Below are 12290 nucleotides of genomic sequence, written 5' to 3'. Positions count from 1 at the left end.
ACAGTGACAAAACTGTTTAAAACAATCTATCAAGGCTGTTGTCTGCTCTATGGTCGATTGTTGTCTCTTTGACACATTCCCCATTTCCATTCTCAATTTTATTTGATATACAACTTTGTGTTTAATATTATCACTTGAAGAAGATATATTGCACTTGCAAGCTCATGCAATATAAAAATATGCCTTATATATATAATTACCAATATGCATCCAGTAACCCTTTAATATCACTTTTCAATTTAATATAGTTTGACAATAGCTGGTCACTGTGACCTGCAGTTCTCAATTCAGTATGTATGGATAATTTAGTTGAAGTAAAATTCCATTAACTTGAAAACCAAGATGGATTTAAGACACTTAACCATTATTCATGAGTCCTATAAAATTTATTCAAAATTTATTTACCCAGGCCTGAAAATGTTCAGACTCCAACATTACTCCTAACTTACAAGACTCACTTCTACTTTATGCTGGGATTCTAATTATCCCAATCAATTCTAAATTTGAGCATTTTACTCCATGGCATCTCTTGACCACTACCTCCATTCAGTCATTACACCCCCCCACCCTCCCCCACCAAAATGCAAACCTGAAATGCTCTAGAATTTAATCACTAGTAACACCATTGTGGCCACTAATAAGAGAAGAAACTGCTGGCCCCTTTGAAGCAACTGAGTCCCCAACGGCTTTTAGAAGGGTTTGTGTTGACCAATCTTTAATTTTTGCGTGGTGTTTTTGTGGGCTGTAGTCCTTTTTACCTTTTTTCGTTTTGGGCATAGTATTGTCGGTTTTTATTGCCCCCTTGCTGTCTTCTTTGTTTGCTCTTTGTATTTACAAAATTTCCATGAGATATGATAATCTTGCCCTCATGTTATTCTGCTATTTTCATACCTCTTAGTATTATTTTTATATTGTGTAATGTTTCTATGCTTTTCTATTGCAGCGAATACAGTTTTGATGACTTTTGTGACCCTTTGATGGCCTTCAGCTACTTTTTGCTCTTTGGTCGAGTTGTCTCTTTGACACATTCCCCGCTTCCATTCTCAATTTCATCACTACATAATGAATGTTGTTTTCTATACTAATTCATACAGTCTACTCATTGTTGTTTTCTATACTTACAGTCTACTCATTGTTGTTTTCTATACTTATTCATACAGTCTACTCATTGTTGTTTTCTATACTTATTCATACAGTCTACTCATTGTTGTTTTCTATACTAATTCATACAGTCTACTCATTGTTGTTTTCTATACTAATTCATACAGTCTACTCATTGTTGTTTTCTATACTTATTCATACAGTCTACTCAATGTTGTTTTCTATACTTATTCATACAGTCTACTCATTGTTGTTTTCTATACTTATTCATACAGTCTACTCATTGTTGTTTTCTATACTTATTCATACAGTCTACTCATTGTTGTTTTCTATACTTATTCATACAGTCTACTCATTGTTGTTTTCTATACTTATTCATACAGTCTACTCATTGTTGTTTTCTATACTTATTCATACAGTCTACTCATTGTTGTTTTCTATACTTACTCATATAGTTTACTCATTGTTGTTTTCTATACTTATTCATACAGTCTACTCAATGTTGTTTTCTATACTTATTCATACAGTCTACTCATTGTTGTTTTCTATACTTATTCATACAGTCTACTCAATGTTGTTTTCTATACTAATTCATACAGTTTACTCATATTTCATCCAAAGCTTTGTAGATCTTTATTATTATTGTGTACCCTCTCTGACTATACATAGTATGTTTATTTCTTAGAATTGAACTAGAGGCTCTAAAGAGCCTGTGTCGCTCACCTTGGTCTATGTGAATATTAAACAAAGGACGCAGATGGATTCATGACAAAATTGTGTTTTGGTGATGGTGATGTGTTTGTACATCTTAATTTACTGAACATTTTTCCTGCTTACAATTATCTCTATCTATAATTAACTTGGCCCAGTAGTTTCAGAGGAGAAGATTTTTGTAAAAGATTACTAAGATTTACGAAAAAATGGTTAAAAATTGACTATAAAGGGCAATAACTCCTAAAGGGGTCAACTGACAATTTCGGTCATGTTGACTTATTTGTAGATCTTACTTTGCCGACATTTATTGTTTTTTACAGTTTATCTCTATCTATAATAATATTCAAGATAATAACCAAAAACAGCAAAATCACCTTAAAATTACCAATTCAGGGGCAGCAACCCAACAACGGGTTGTCCGATTCATCTGAAAATTTCAGGGCAGATAGATCTTGACCTGATAAACAATTTTACTTCATGTCAGATTTGCTTTAAGTGCTTTGGTTTTTGAGTTAAAAGCCAAAAACTGAATTTTACCCCTATGTTCTATTTTTAGCCGTGGCGGCCATCTTGGTTGGTTGACCAGGTCGCGCCACACATTTTCAAAACTAGATAACCAAATGATGATTGTGGCCAAGTTTGGTTTAATTTGGCCCAGTTGTTTCAGTGGAGAAGATTTTTGTAAAAGATTACTAAGATTTACGAAAAATGGTTAAAAATTGACTATAAAGGGCAATTACTCCTAAAGGGGTCAACTGACCATTTCGGTTATATTGACTTATTTGTAAATCTTACTTTGCTGAACATTATTGCTGTTTACAGTTTATCTCTATCTATAATAATATTCAAGATAATAACCAAAAACAGCAAAATTTCCTTAAAATTACCAATTCAGGGGCAGCAACCCAATAACGGGTTGTCCGATTCATCTGAAAATTTCAGGGCAGATAGATCTTGACCTGATAAACAATTTTACTTCATGTCAGATTTGCTTTAAATGCTTTGGTTTTTGAGTTAAAAGCCAAAAACTGAATTTTACCCCTATGTTCTATTTTTAGCCGTGGCGGCCATCTTGGTTGGTTGACCAGGTCACGCCACACATTTTTAAAACTAGATAACCAAATGATGATTGTGGCCAAGTTTGGTTTAATTTGGCCACGGAGTTTCAGAGGAGAAGATTTTTGTAAAAGATTACTAAGATTTACGAAAAATTGTTAAAAATTGACTATAAAGGGCAATAACTCCTAAAGGGGTCAACTGACCATTTCAGTCATGTTGACTTATTTGTTAATCTTACTTTGCTGAACATTATTGCTGTTTACAGTTTATCTCTATCTATAATAATATTCAAGATAATAACCAAAAACAGCAAAATTTCCTTAAAATTACCAATTCAAGGGGCAGCAACCCAACAACAGGTTGTTCGATTCATCTGAAAATTTCAGGGCAGATAGATCTTCACCTGATAAACAATTTTTTTCATGTCAGATTTGCTCTAAATGCTTTGGTTTTTGAGTTATAAGCCAAAAACTGCATTTTATCCCTATGTTTTATTTTTAGCTGTGGCGGCCATCTTGGTTGGTTAAACGGGTCACGCCACACATTTTTTAAACTAGATACCCCAATGATGATTGTGGCCAAGTTTGGTTTAATTTGGCCCAGTTGTTTCAGAGGAGAAGATTTTTGTAAAAGATTACTAAGATTTACGAAAAATGGTTAAAAATTGACTATAAAGGGCAATTACTCCTAAAGGGGTCAACTGACCATTTCGGTTATATTGACTTATTTGTAAATCTTACTTTGCTGAACATTATTGCTGTTTACAGTTTATCTCTATCTATAATAATATTCAAGATAATAACCAAAAACAGCAAAATTTCCTTAAAATTACCAATTCAGGGGCAGCAACCCAATAACGGGTTGTCCGATTCATCTGAAAATTTCAGGGCAGATAGATCTTGACCTGATGAACAATTTTACCCCATGTCAGATTTGCTCTTAATGCTTTGGTTTTTGAGTTATAAGCTAAAAACTGCATTTTACCCCTATGTTCTATTTTTAGCCGTGGCGGCCATCTTGGTTGGTTGACCGGGTCACGCCACACATTTTTAAAACTAGATACCCCAATGATGATTGTGGCCAAGTTTGGTTAAATTTGGCCCAGTAGTTTCAGAGGAGAAGATTTTTGTAAAAGTTTACGGACGACGGACGACGGACGCAGGACGACGGACGCAAAGTGATGAGAAAAGCTCACTTGACCTTTCAGGTCAGGTGAGCTAAAAAGGAAAAATTAATTTATTCTTCACTGTTCCCTTCCATTGAAGAATTCTTTGTTATATGCCTACAAAACAGATTTTATTGAAAATATCTGAATGTAACTTGGTACAATTCAATGTCACCAGAGAATGTATAAAGTTTATTAAACAAGTACATTCAAAATCATCATATTGAAGTCATGATAGATGGAATTAACTTTCAAGTTCTATAAATGTTGTAATAAATAGTTAGGAGAATTGATAATATGCATCAATTTGTCTTGTTATGACTTCACAGACTTTTAGAAATACTATGCAACAGCTGATTTCTGTGCCAGTGATGTACATCAAATCTGCCTTTAAACTTAGATCTCAAAGGCAGCACTTCCTTCTCAGAACTGGTTTATTATACCGCCGGAACATAGATGCTGTACCACCAGTGGTTCATTTGCTAGAACATAGTTGAGAAGTGTACCTAATTACTGAATTCTTAACTCTGGACCCTATAATGGTGAGTCCCCTTTGCTGTAACTCTGACCACATAATGGTGAGTTCCCTTTGTGGATTATAATTCACCACTGTAACTCTGACCACATAATGGCGAGTCCCCTTTGTGTTTATAATGATCCACTGTATCTCTGACCACATAATGGTGAGTCTTCTTTGTGGATTATAATGCATTACTGTAACTCTGACCACATAATGGTGAGCCTTCCACCTGGATTACAATGCACTATCTAGTTAACCTAGTGAATTTTAACACAGACAGTAACTCAGGTCCGGTTCTCCTTGTAATTATATTTTCCATTTTAAAGCCTTCATTTAGCATTATCTTCTCTATGTCATCTGCAATAAGAATTTTTTTCTCATTCATAAATACTATATATACTTAATAAAAAATTGTTTATTAGTAGGCTTATCATAGAAAATGTATGCCTCTCTCATCTAAATGCCTAAATTTCTACACCAACTAAACAGAAAAACTTGCAAAGAAATCGGCACATAAAAGGTACCAACCAACATAATGGAAAAATGTACTTTTTGCATTCTATTTAGAAGTACTATAAACCAAGTTATTTTTGTAATTTCATAGTTTTATGATTAGCCATTATAAGTTAATATGCTGGGATTCATTTTCCTGAAATATTTGATGTTTTTGTATGGAGAGAAGATAAAAGTTTTAAATATTTGCTACGTTTTAAGTTCCCGTATTTTTCAAATCACAAAAAATAAATCATTTACATCAATCCCATAAAGTTGTATTTTAACAATGTAAGCACCTTGATTATTCTCTTTAATTACAACCAGATAGAAGACTCCCTTTGGTGATAAGATGTCCTTGACCTTGGGAAATAATCTGTTCATGACTTGTCGTCCATCAGTGCCACCTGCCCATGATGCTTCTATGGAATTACTACCAACCTATCAAACAAACAAACAAACAAACAAACAAACATATTTACAACACACCTACTCATGTTCATATTCTTGTGTCTATTTTCACAGCCTAAATTCAAAATTTTCTTATACTTTGGGAAATTGTAGATTTTACCATGCTTTTTCCAAAAATATAATAATAAGTATGGTCACAGTGCTATTTTTCAAGCTATAAGTTGTGCAAAATTGCCCAAACTTGCATAGATTATTCCTGAAAAAAACTTTTTTGAGAATAGAAATAAATCTATCAGATAGATATGAGATAATAGGTTGTCTTGTATTATTTTTAATTTTAGTTTCTTGTGTACAATTTGGAGTTTAGTATGGCGTTCATTATCACTGAACTAGTATATATATTTGTTTAGGGGCCAGCTGAAGGACACCTCCGGGTGCGGGAATTTCTCGCTGCATAAAAGACCTGTTGGTGACCTTCTGCTGTTGTCTGTTCTATGGTCGGGTTGTTGTCTCTTTGACACATTCCCCATTTCCATTCTCAATTTTATTTACAGTATACTTTTAGAAAATAAAAACAAAAAATGGTGTCACCAAACTTATTTTCTTGCTTCAATCATATACCATGTTAAACAGAGATATGTCTCGCCTTTTTGTTATTTTGCAGTTTTCGCAACTCTAATTTGGCATTAAAATTAGAAAGATCATATCATAGGTAAAATGTGTACTAAGTTTCAAGTTGATTGGACTTCAACTTCACCAAAAACTACCTTAACCAAAAACTTTAACCTGAAGCAGGACAGACAGACGGACAAACGAACGGACAGACGGAAGGATGCACAGATCGAAAAACATAATGACCCTAGGTAGGGCATAAAAATCCATATAATTTTGTAGTTAAACAATAGAAATACTCGAGGTAATTAGAAATGATTATTTTGCAAATGTTTATTTATAGAGGAATAATTTAAGTCCTAATTACCTCTTCAGGAGGAGTCACAACATAAGGAGGATTGAACAGTAGTACATCTACACTCTTATATAACCTTGGTAGTAGTCCTGTCACCTGATAACATAAAATAAGAGAGTTAAACAGCAGTATTAAATGTACAAATCTGTGATTACATTCATGTCACCTGATGAGAAAAATAGCATTTATATATAATAGTCATAAATGAGCATCAAGAAGTAAAAAATATGCTTCGTCCAGAAGACACTACACAGAAAACAACCTTAGATTGAGACATTATTCATCCGATAACAAAGCAGTGTAAATCAGGTCAGACAGGTGCTATAGAAGGGCAATTTCTCCTTCTTTAGAAAAAGCTTTTTATTAGTTGCAATTGATGATACTGTAAATTCAAAAAAATAATTCCATTTATTTATTATTTTTATTTTTTATTTTTGCGACACCTATCTCATCACAATTTTTGCAATAATATAAACATTGGCTAAATTTCTTAATTTACAGTACATGTAATATAAATGAGGTTAGAAAGATTTGATGTATCTGCAACAAATGGAAAATATTCAGCTGAAAGACATATATACCATAGGCATGTAATGCTAGAATTGTCAAATTTACAAAAATTATCCTCAACATGCATGAAATATTTGCTACTGAATGTTAAGCAACCAATAATCAATCAATCAATGAAAAAAATGACCTTATTTGTGAGAGGATTGGTAAATGTTAATATGAAATACAATTTCCTCCTTAATATACACTAACAAATTTAAAGTTTACCAAATCTGTTATAACTGGTTCCACATGTACACTGTTACATTCTGCTGTCTTTCTGGTCACTCTAGCAGCCACTGGGTTAATATCTGTTGACCTACAATGTTCATAGACACATTGTGAAAAAATACTTATATCTGTTAATCTGCAATATATATACTAACTTTTATGAAATCTGAACGGCAAATACTTTTCTTTTTCTTTTTCTGTTATCAATTTATAAATCATTTAATTCTTCTATTCCTCCACATGTTATTCGTATAAATAAAATTCAATATTGAGAAAAAAAAAATAGGTGACCTTTGTATAACAAAATGCTTTGCCGAGCGCAGCTGGATAGGACCGCAGAGGGCAACCCTGAACAGTTGGGGCGAAAATGGACACAATATTCGCACTTGATACTGGTCTGAATTTAGATTGTAATTAAATATTTGACACATAATAGGTTTCTGACACCAAATAACTGTAGTCAAAAAACTTAGAATTGGTTATATGATTTGAATTTATATTCAATTTTTTGCTTTTGTGCAATACACTATGCTGTTGTGTATCGACCCCCCTTCCCCCAACAAAATTATTTATTGCGAACCCAATGAAAGTTTTCCACAGTGCCATCTCTATCTTGACCAGGTATTTAAACTTTTGCAAGTTCACCTGTCCTATTGAATAGATACAATAGCTATTGTTCTCTGTGTAGTTTATTCTCTGGGACCTTTAAATTTCTTCTAAGAGAAATCTATCATTCATTGATTAAATTACCTGAGTAAAAAAAAATTCTTATATATAGACAAAAATACTGTTTTTATACTCATTAACTGTGTGTGATGATATTGTTATTCAATATTAATAATATATTTTCATTCAGTTTAATATAAACATTGATTCAATCATAAAAATTTGATTTCTGACAAAACTTTCAACATTGTTCCTTTTAAAAAAAAAATTGTTTGACATGAATAAGAATTTGAAAATAATGATGTTTCAAATTAAGATCTTCTTAAATGTATTCTATAACTAAAAAAAAAAAAATCAAATTTCAATAGGAACATTGATAAAACTTTTGTTAGAAATCAACTTTTTATGATTGAATCAATGTTTATATTAAACTGAATGAAAATATATTATTAATATTGAATAAATACATCAGCACACGCAATTAATGAGTATAAAAAAAGTATTTTTGTCTATATATAAGAATTTTTTTTTACACAGGTAATTTAATCAATGAATGATAGATTTCTCTTAGAAGAAATTTAAAGGTCCCAGAGAATAAACTACACAGAGAAAAATAGCTATTGTATTCATTCAATAGGACAGGTGAACTTGCAAAAGTTTAAATACCTGGTCAAGATAGAGATGGCACTGTGGAAAACTTTCATTGGGTTCGCAATAATTTATTTTGTGGTATGGAAACTTGTGGTATAATTTCAGAGAGATCCATACACTTAAACACAAGTTATTGTCTGGAAGTTACAAAAATGCTTATTTTTGGCCCCTTTTTGTCCCCTAATTCCTTAACTGTTGGTACCATAACCCCCAAAATCAATCCCAACCTTCCTTTTGTGGTATTGAACCTTATGGTAAAATTTCATAGAGATCTTTTCATTTAAACTAAAGTTATTGTGCGAAAACCAATGTGTCTTCGGACAACGATGCCAACGTTATACATTGTACCAATATACGACCGCAAAAATTTTTGTAGTCATATAAAAATGATTTTTTATAGAATTTTGATCAATTAAGTGCACATGACAGCATTTTATAAGTCGATTTATTGTGAATTTTTTTACATAAATTCCATGTGATATAAAGTATAGGTTTATCATTTCACCATGTCCACATTAAAAAGAAATAATAACAGAAAAGTATGATTAAGATAATTTTGGTATGTCATTTCCCTTAGGTTTAATCAGGGGTGGATCCAGGATTTTTTTGGGATAATGTTATGCTAAAAAAATATAAATTTTCCAATCAAAGGGGACATATGCCCTCTATGCCACCCCTGAATCTGCCACTTTTAAGTAAGAAATGTCTCTTGCAGATCATTTCAGATAAATTTACATTATACTGTAAACCAACTAATTATCGCTAGCAATTTATTTTTTCGTGACTTTTGCAAGCAGAAAAATAACCCAAATATAAATCGTTACAAATATGTAAAACTTTGATCTTGCCTTATTTAAATTCAAAAATTGCTAGGAAGTGGGCACTAAATAATAATTTTGGTATTCAGGAAAATAAGTTGGTTTACAGTATTCATTTTTAACTACATCCTGTTGTCAGGTTGCCAGTTTTATTTCATTATATGACTTCTCAAAATATTGTTATAAATGTACCTAATTGACCTTTTGTGTTTTAATGTCAATGACTTGATTAGCTTAACTTAGCAATGTCCTCAATCTAATTTCAATAACTATTCTGTGTTCATTCTTTGCTTACAAGGATCTGACAATGCTTCATTCTACTCTCTGTAACAAGCAGTACATGCCTTGCCCAAAATATTTTTGTTGGCCAGTGAAAAGATAAAACAAGGCATACATGTACTTTTTCTCTGTAAATATGTTTTTGGCGAGAGTTGTGCTCAATATTATTCATGAACATGTAGTGAGTTATTGACACTCACGATTGCTATATTTTTTGTTATTTTTAAATTTTAAAGTATTTACTGTCCTTAATTTGCTCTTAAACCAATAAAAAGGGAATATTGCCAAGTTTCATTAAACAAGAAATTGCAATAGTTGTTGCCCTAAGCATACCCCCTCAAGATTCAAAGTATTTATAAGTAGGTGTCAGACAGCACTTACATGACTTACGCATTAAAATTAGTCACTGTCAAGCTGCAGACTAGCATTTTGACTAGATGTGAATTAATCATATTTCAGTTGAAATAGGGATATTTCAATAGAAATAGGGAAATGTGTGACAAAATAATAAGTTCATTCAACACAACATATAAAAATATATGTAGTATCAGCAGATATGCGTTTAACAGATCTTAAAAGCACTAACACCTTAGGACTCATCACTGTTTGAGCTGTCGATCAAATATGAAGTCATTATGTTCAGTGTTACTTGATAAATGTGTGATGAAGCTGTTTGTTGGATCAGACAAGGTGGTTGTAATATAGCCATATGACACTCCTAGAGTGGGGGAATACTTATATATAGATGAACATTTAATTTTGTAAACTGGAGTAATTTTTAAATAAACTAATTTTAGTGCCAATTTGATCACAAGTTGTACAATGTCTGTCATAATGGTTATGGACAAAAAATAATGAAAAAAATCGTGAGCAATCTAAGATGAGAAAACAGGAATACATTTTTAAGTTCAAGAAGAGTCTATTATTGAATTGTACAAACCAATAAACTGCAGACTGTCCAAGGACTCTAGCTAGGAATGTAATACAAACTCCTGATCCACTTCCTACTTCCACACAAATGCTTGGTCTGTAATGAAAAACAGGGGCCCCTTTTGAGTGTGATACTTTATATGGCCTTTTCAACTTTTTTTATTCAAGAATCACTTATTAGTATTTAATAGACAAAATGCACTTCTTGCATGCACAATTTTAAGGTTCATGAGGCCCCTATGGCTAAAATAGGGACAACACAAAATTTACTTTGAGTGCAATTATTATAGCAACTTCTGCCGGAATATATAACAAAGCGGACGGCAAATCCAAGTTAAGTTTTTCATTTTCTGAAACATAAAATTGAGAATGGAAATGGGGAATGTGTCAAAGAAAATGGAACATGCATTTGAAATCAATATATCAAGGGCATGCTATTTCTTAATTTTTTTCCAGATGCACAGGTTTATCTGCACTCAAGCATAAATTTTGTGGTGTAAATGCAGTCATTTTAGCCAACACTGGCAACAGGACAAAGGGCCCATATGTGTGTCAATAGTTGATGATTACTTCCTGGCACATGTTTTGTTTAACAGTTTAGTTAATAATTACAAATTTATTTTACTAATTTCATATTAACTGGTTGGGCACAACCCGCCAAATGGGGAACTATTTACCAAATGAGTAACAATCCCTCATTTGAGTAAGATTATCATTTGGTAGTGCTAAAAAACTAAATTTTCTTGACCGAGTCTTTTTACTTAATAAGGCATATATTCATGAAAAATGCAGCAAATTTTTCCAAAAGATGAATAGCCCTATCTTGATTCACTGAGAAGTTACAAGCCAATGAAAACTTCGAAAAATTGACAACTTTTAAGGCTACTAACTTTTTAAAAACCCATAATAAAAATATAGTTCTTTGGAAGAAGTTGTTCCATTTTCTACAAATTTGTGCCATTTAAGTAAAAAGACCCATTCGAAGAAAATTTTGTTTTAAGCACTATGAAATGATTACTCAAATGAGGGATTGTTACTCATTTGGGGAATACTTCCCCATTTGGCGGGTTGTCCAGAACCTGATTAATTTTTATATTTGTATGAGTTTGTTTATAGTTTGTCACAATAATGTGCAATATTTGTAACATTGTTGTGTTATAGTTGTCACACTATTTTGTAATAGGATAACTAGACATATGAAATTTTAAAAGTTGAAACATAAGCTATCAACATGAATAATTTTAAAGTTCTTTGTTGCTTGTTGTTACTGTTTTCCTTTTGTGGTCACTTGTTATATCTATAAAGTAAGATATTAACTCTTGTTTTCTAAGATACTCGTAATCATTTTCTATAGCATCGAGGAGTAAAAATGAATCTTCTGCTGGTTCATAAACATGCTTCAAATCTTCCTCTGTTAGATGAGAAAAGTTTGGAGTAGCAAAACGTGACATTTGTTGTGATTCTATATTTTGAAGGGGAGCAACTCTGTCTGATTCACCTAAATTAGGTATTGAAATTCGTACCTAGTCCCGGTCATCGCTCTTTCTCGTTTAGGTTAAACTCCATTTAACTTACTTTTGTCTTTAAACCACCATATAAAAAACGAATAAAATATCTTTAAAAGACGCAAAAATCACATCTAGTCCCTGCAAAATACATGTGTAGTAAATTAACCCTATTCATTAGGGGGAAAAACACACACAAACGTTCCCCACACATAATAAAAAAATAAAAATA

General features: G+C 32.1%; 1 protein-coding gene and 1 long non-coding RNA gene across 2 annotated transcripts; both read right to left on the bottom strand.

Annotated features, from left to right (window-relative positions):
* Window positions 1–1719: 1719 nt before the first annotated feature.
* Window positions 1720–4103, bottom strand: LOC127723075 (uncharacterized). The gene is made up of 2 exons (XR_007991841.1): window positions 2775–4103; window positions 1720–2272 (listed from the first exon to the last, which is right to left on the bottom strand). It is a non-coding gene; the product is annotated as an uncharacterized LOC127723075 (long non-coding RNA).
* A 50-nt stretch (window positions 4104–4153) lies between these two features.
* On the bottom strand, window positions 4154–12039 carry LOC127723070 (methyltransferase N6AMT1-like). The gene is made up of 6 exons (XM_052229512.1): window positions 11871–12039; window positions 10564–10650; window positions 7207–7297; window positions 6442–6525; window positions 5351–5492; window positions 4154–4916 (listed from the first exon to the last, which is right to left on the bottom strand). The coding sequence occupies exons 1-6, from the start codon at window positions 12002–12004 to the stop codon at window positions 4804–4806; spliced, it is 651 nt and encodes a 216-aa protein (XP_052085472.1). The 5' UTR covers window positions 12005–12039; the 3' UTR covers window positions 4154–4803.
* Window positions 12040–12290: the final 251 nt, after the last annotated feature.

Source organism: Mytilus californianus, unplaced genomic scaffold, assembly GCF_021869535.1.
Source record: "Mytilus californianus isolate M0D057914Y unplaced genomic scaffold, xbMytCali1.0.p SCAF_13, whole genome shotgun sequence".
NCBI lineage: Eukaryota > Metazoa > Mollusca > Bivalvia > Mytilida > Mytilidae > Mytilus > Mytilus californianus.
Note: the sequence above shows the minus strand (reverse complement) of the source record. Positions and strands in the feature narration are given on the sequence as shown.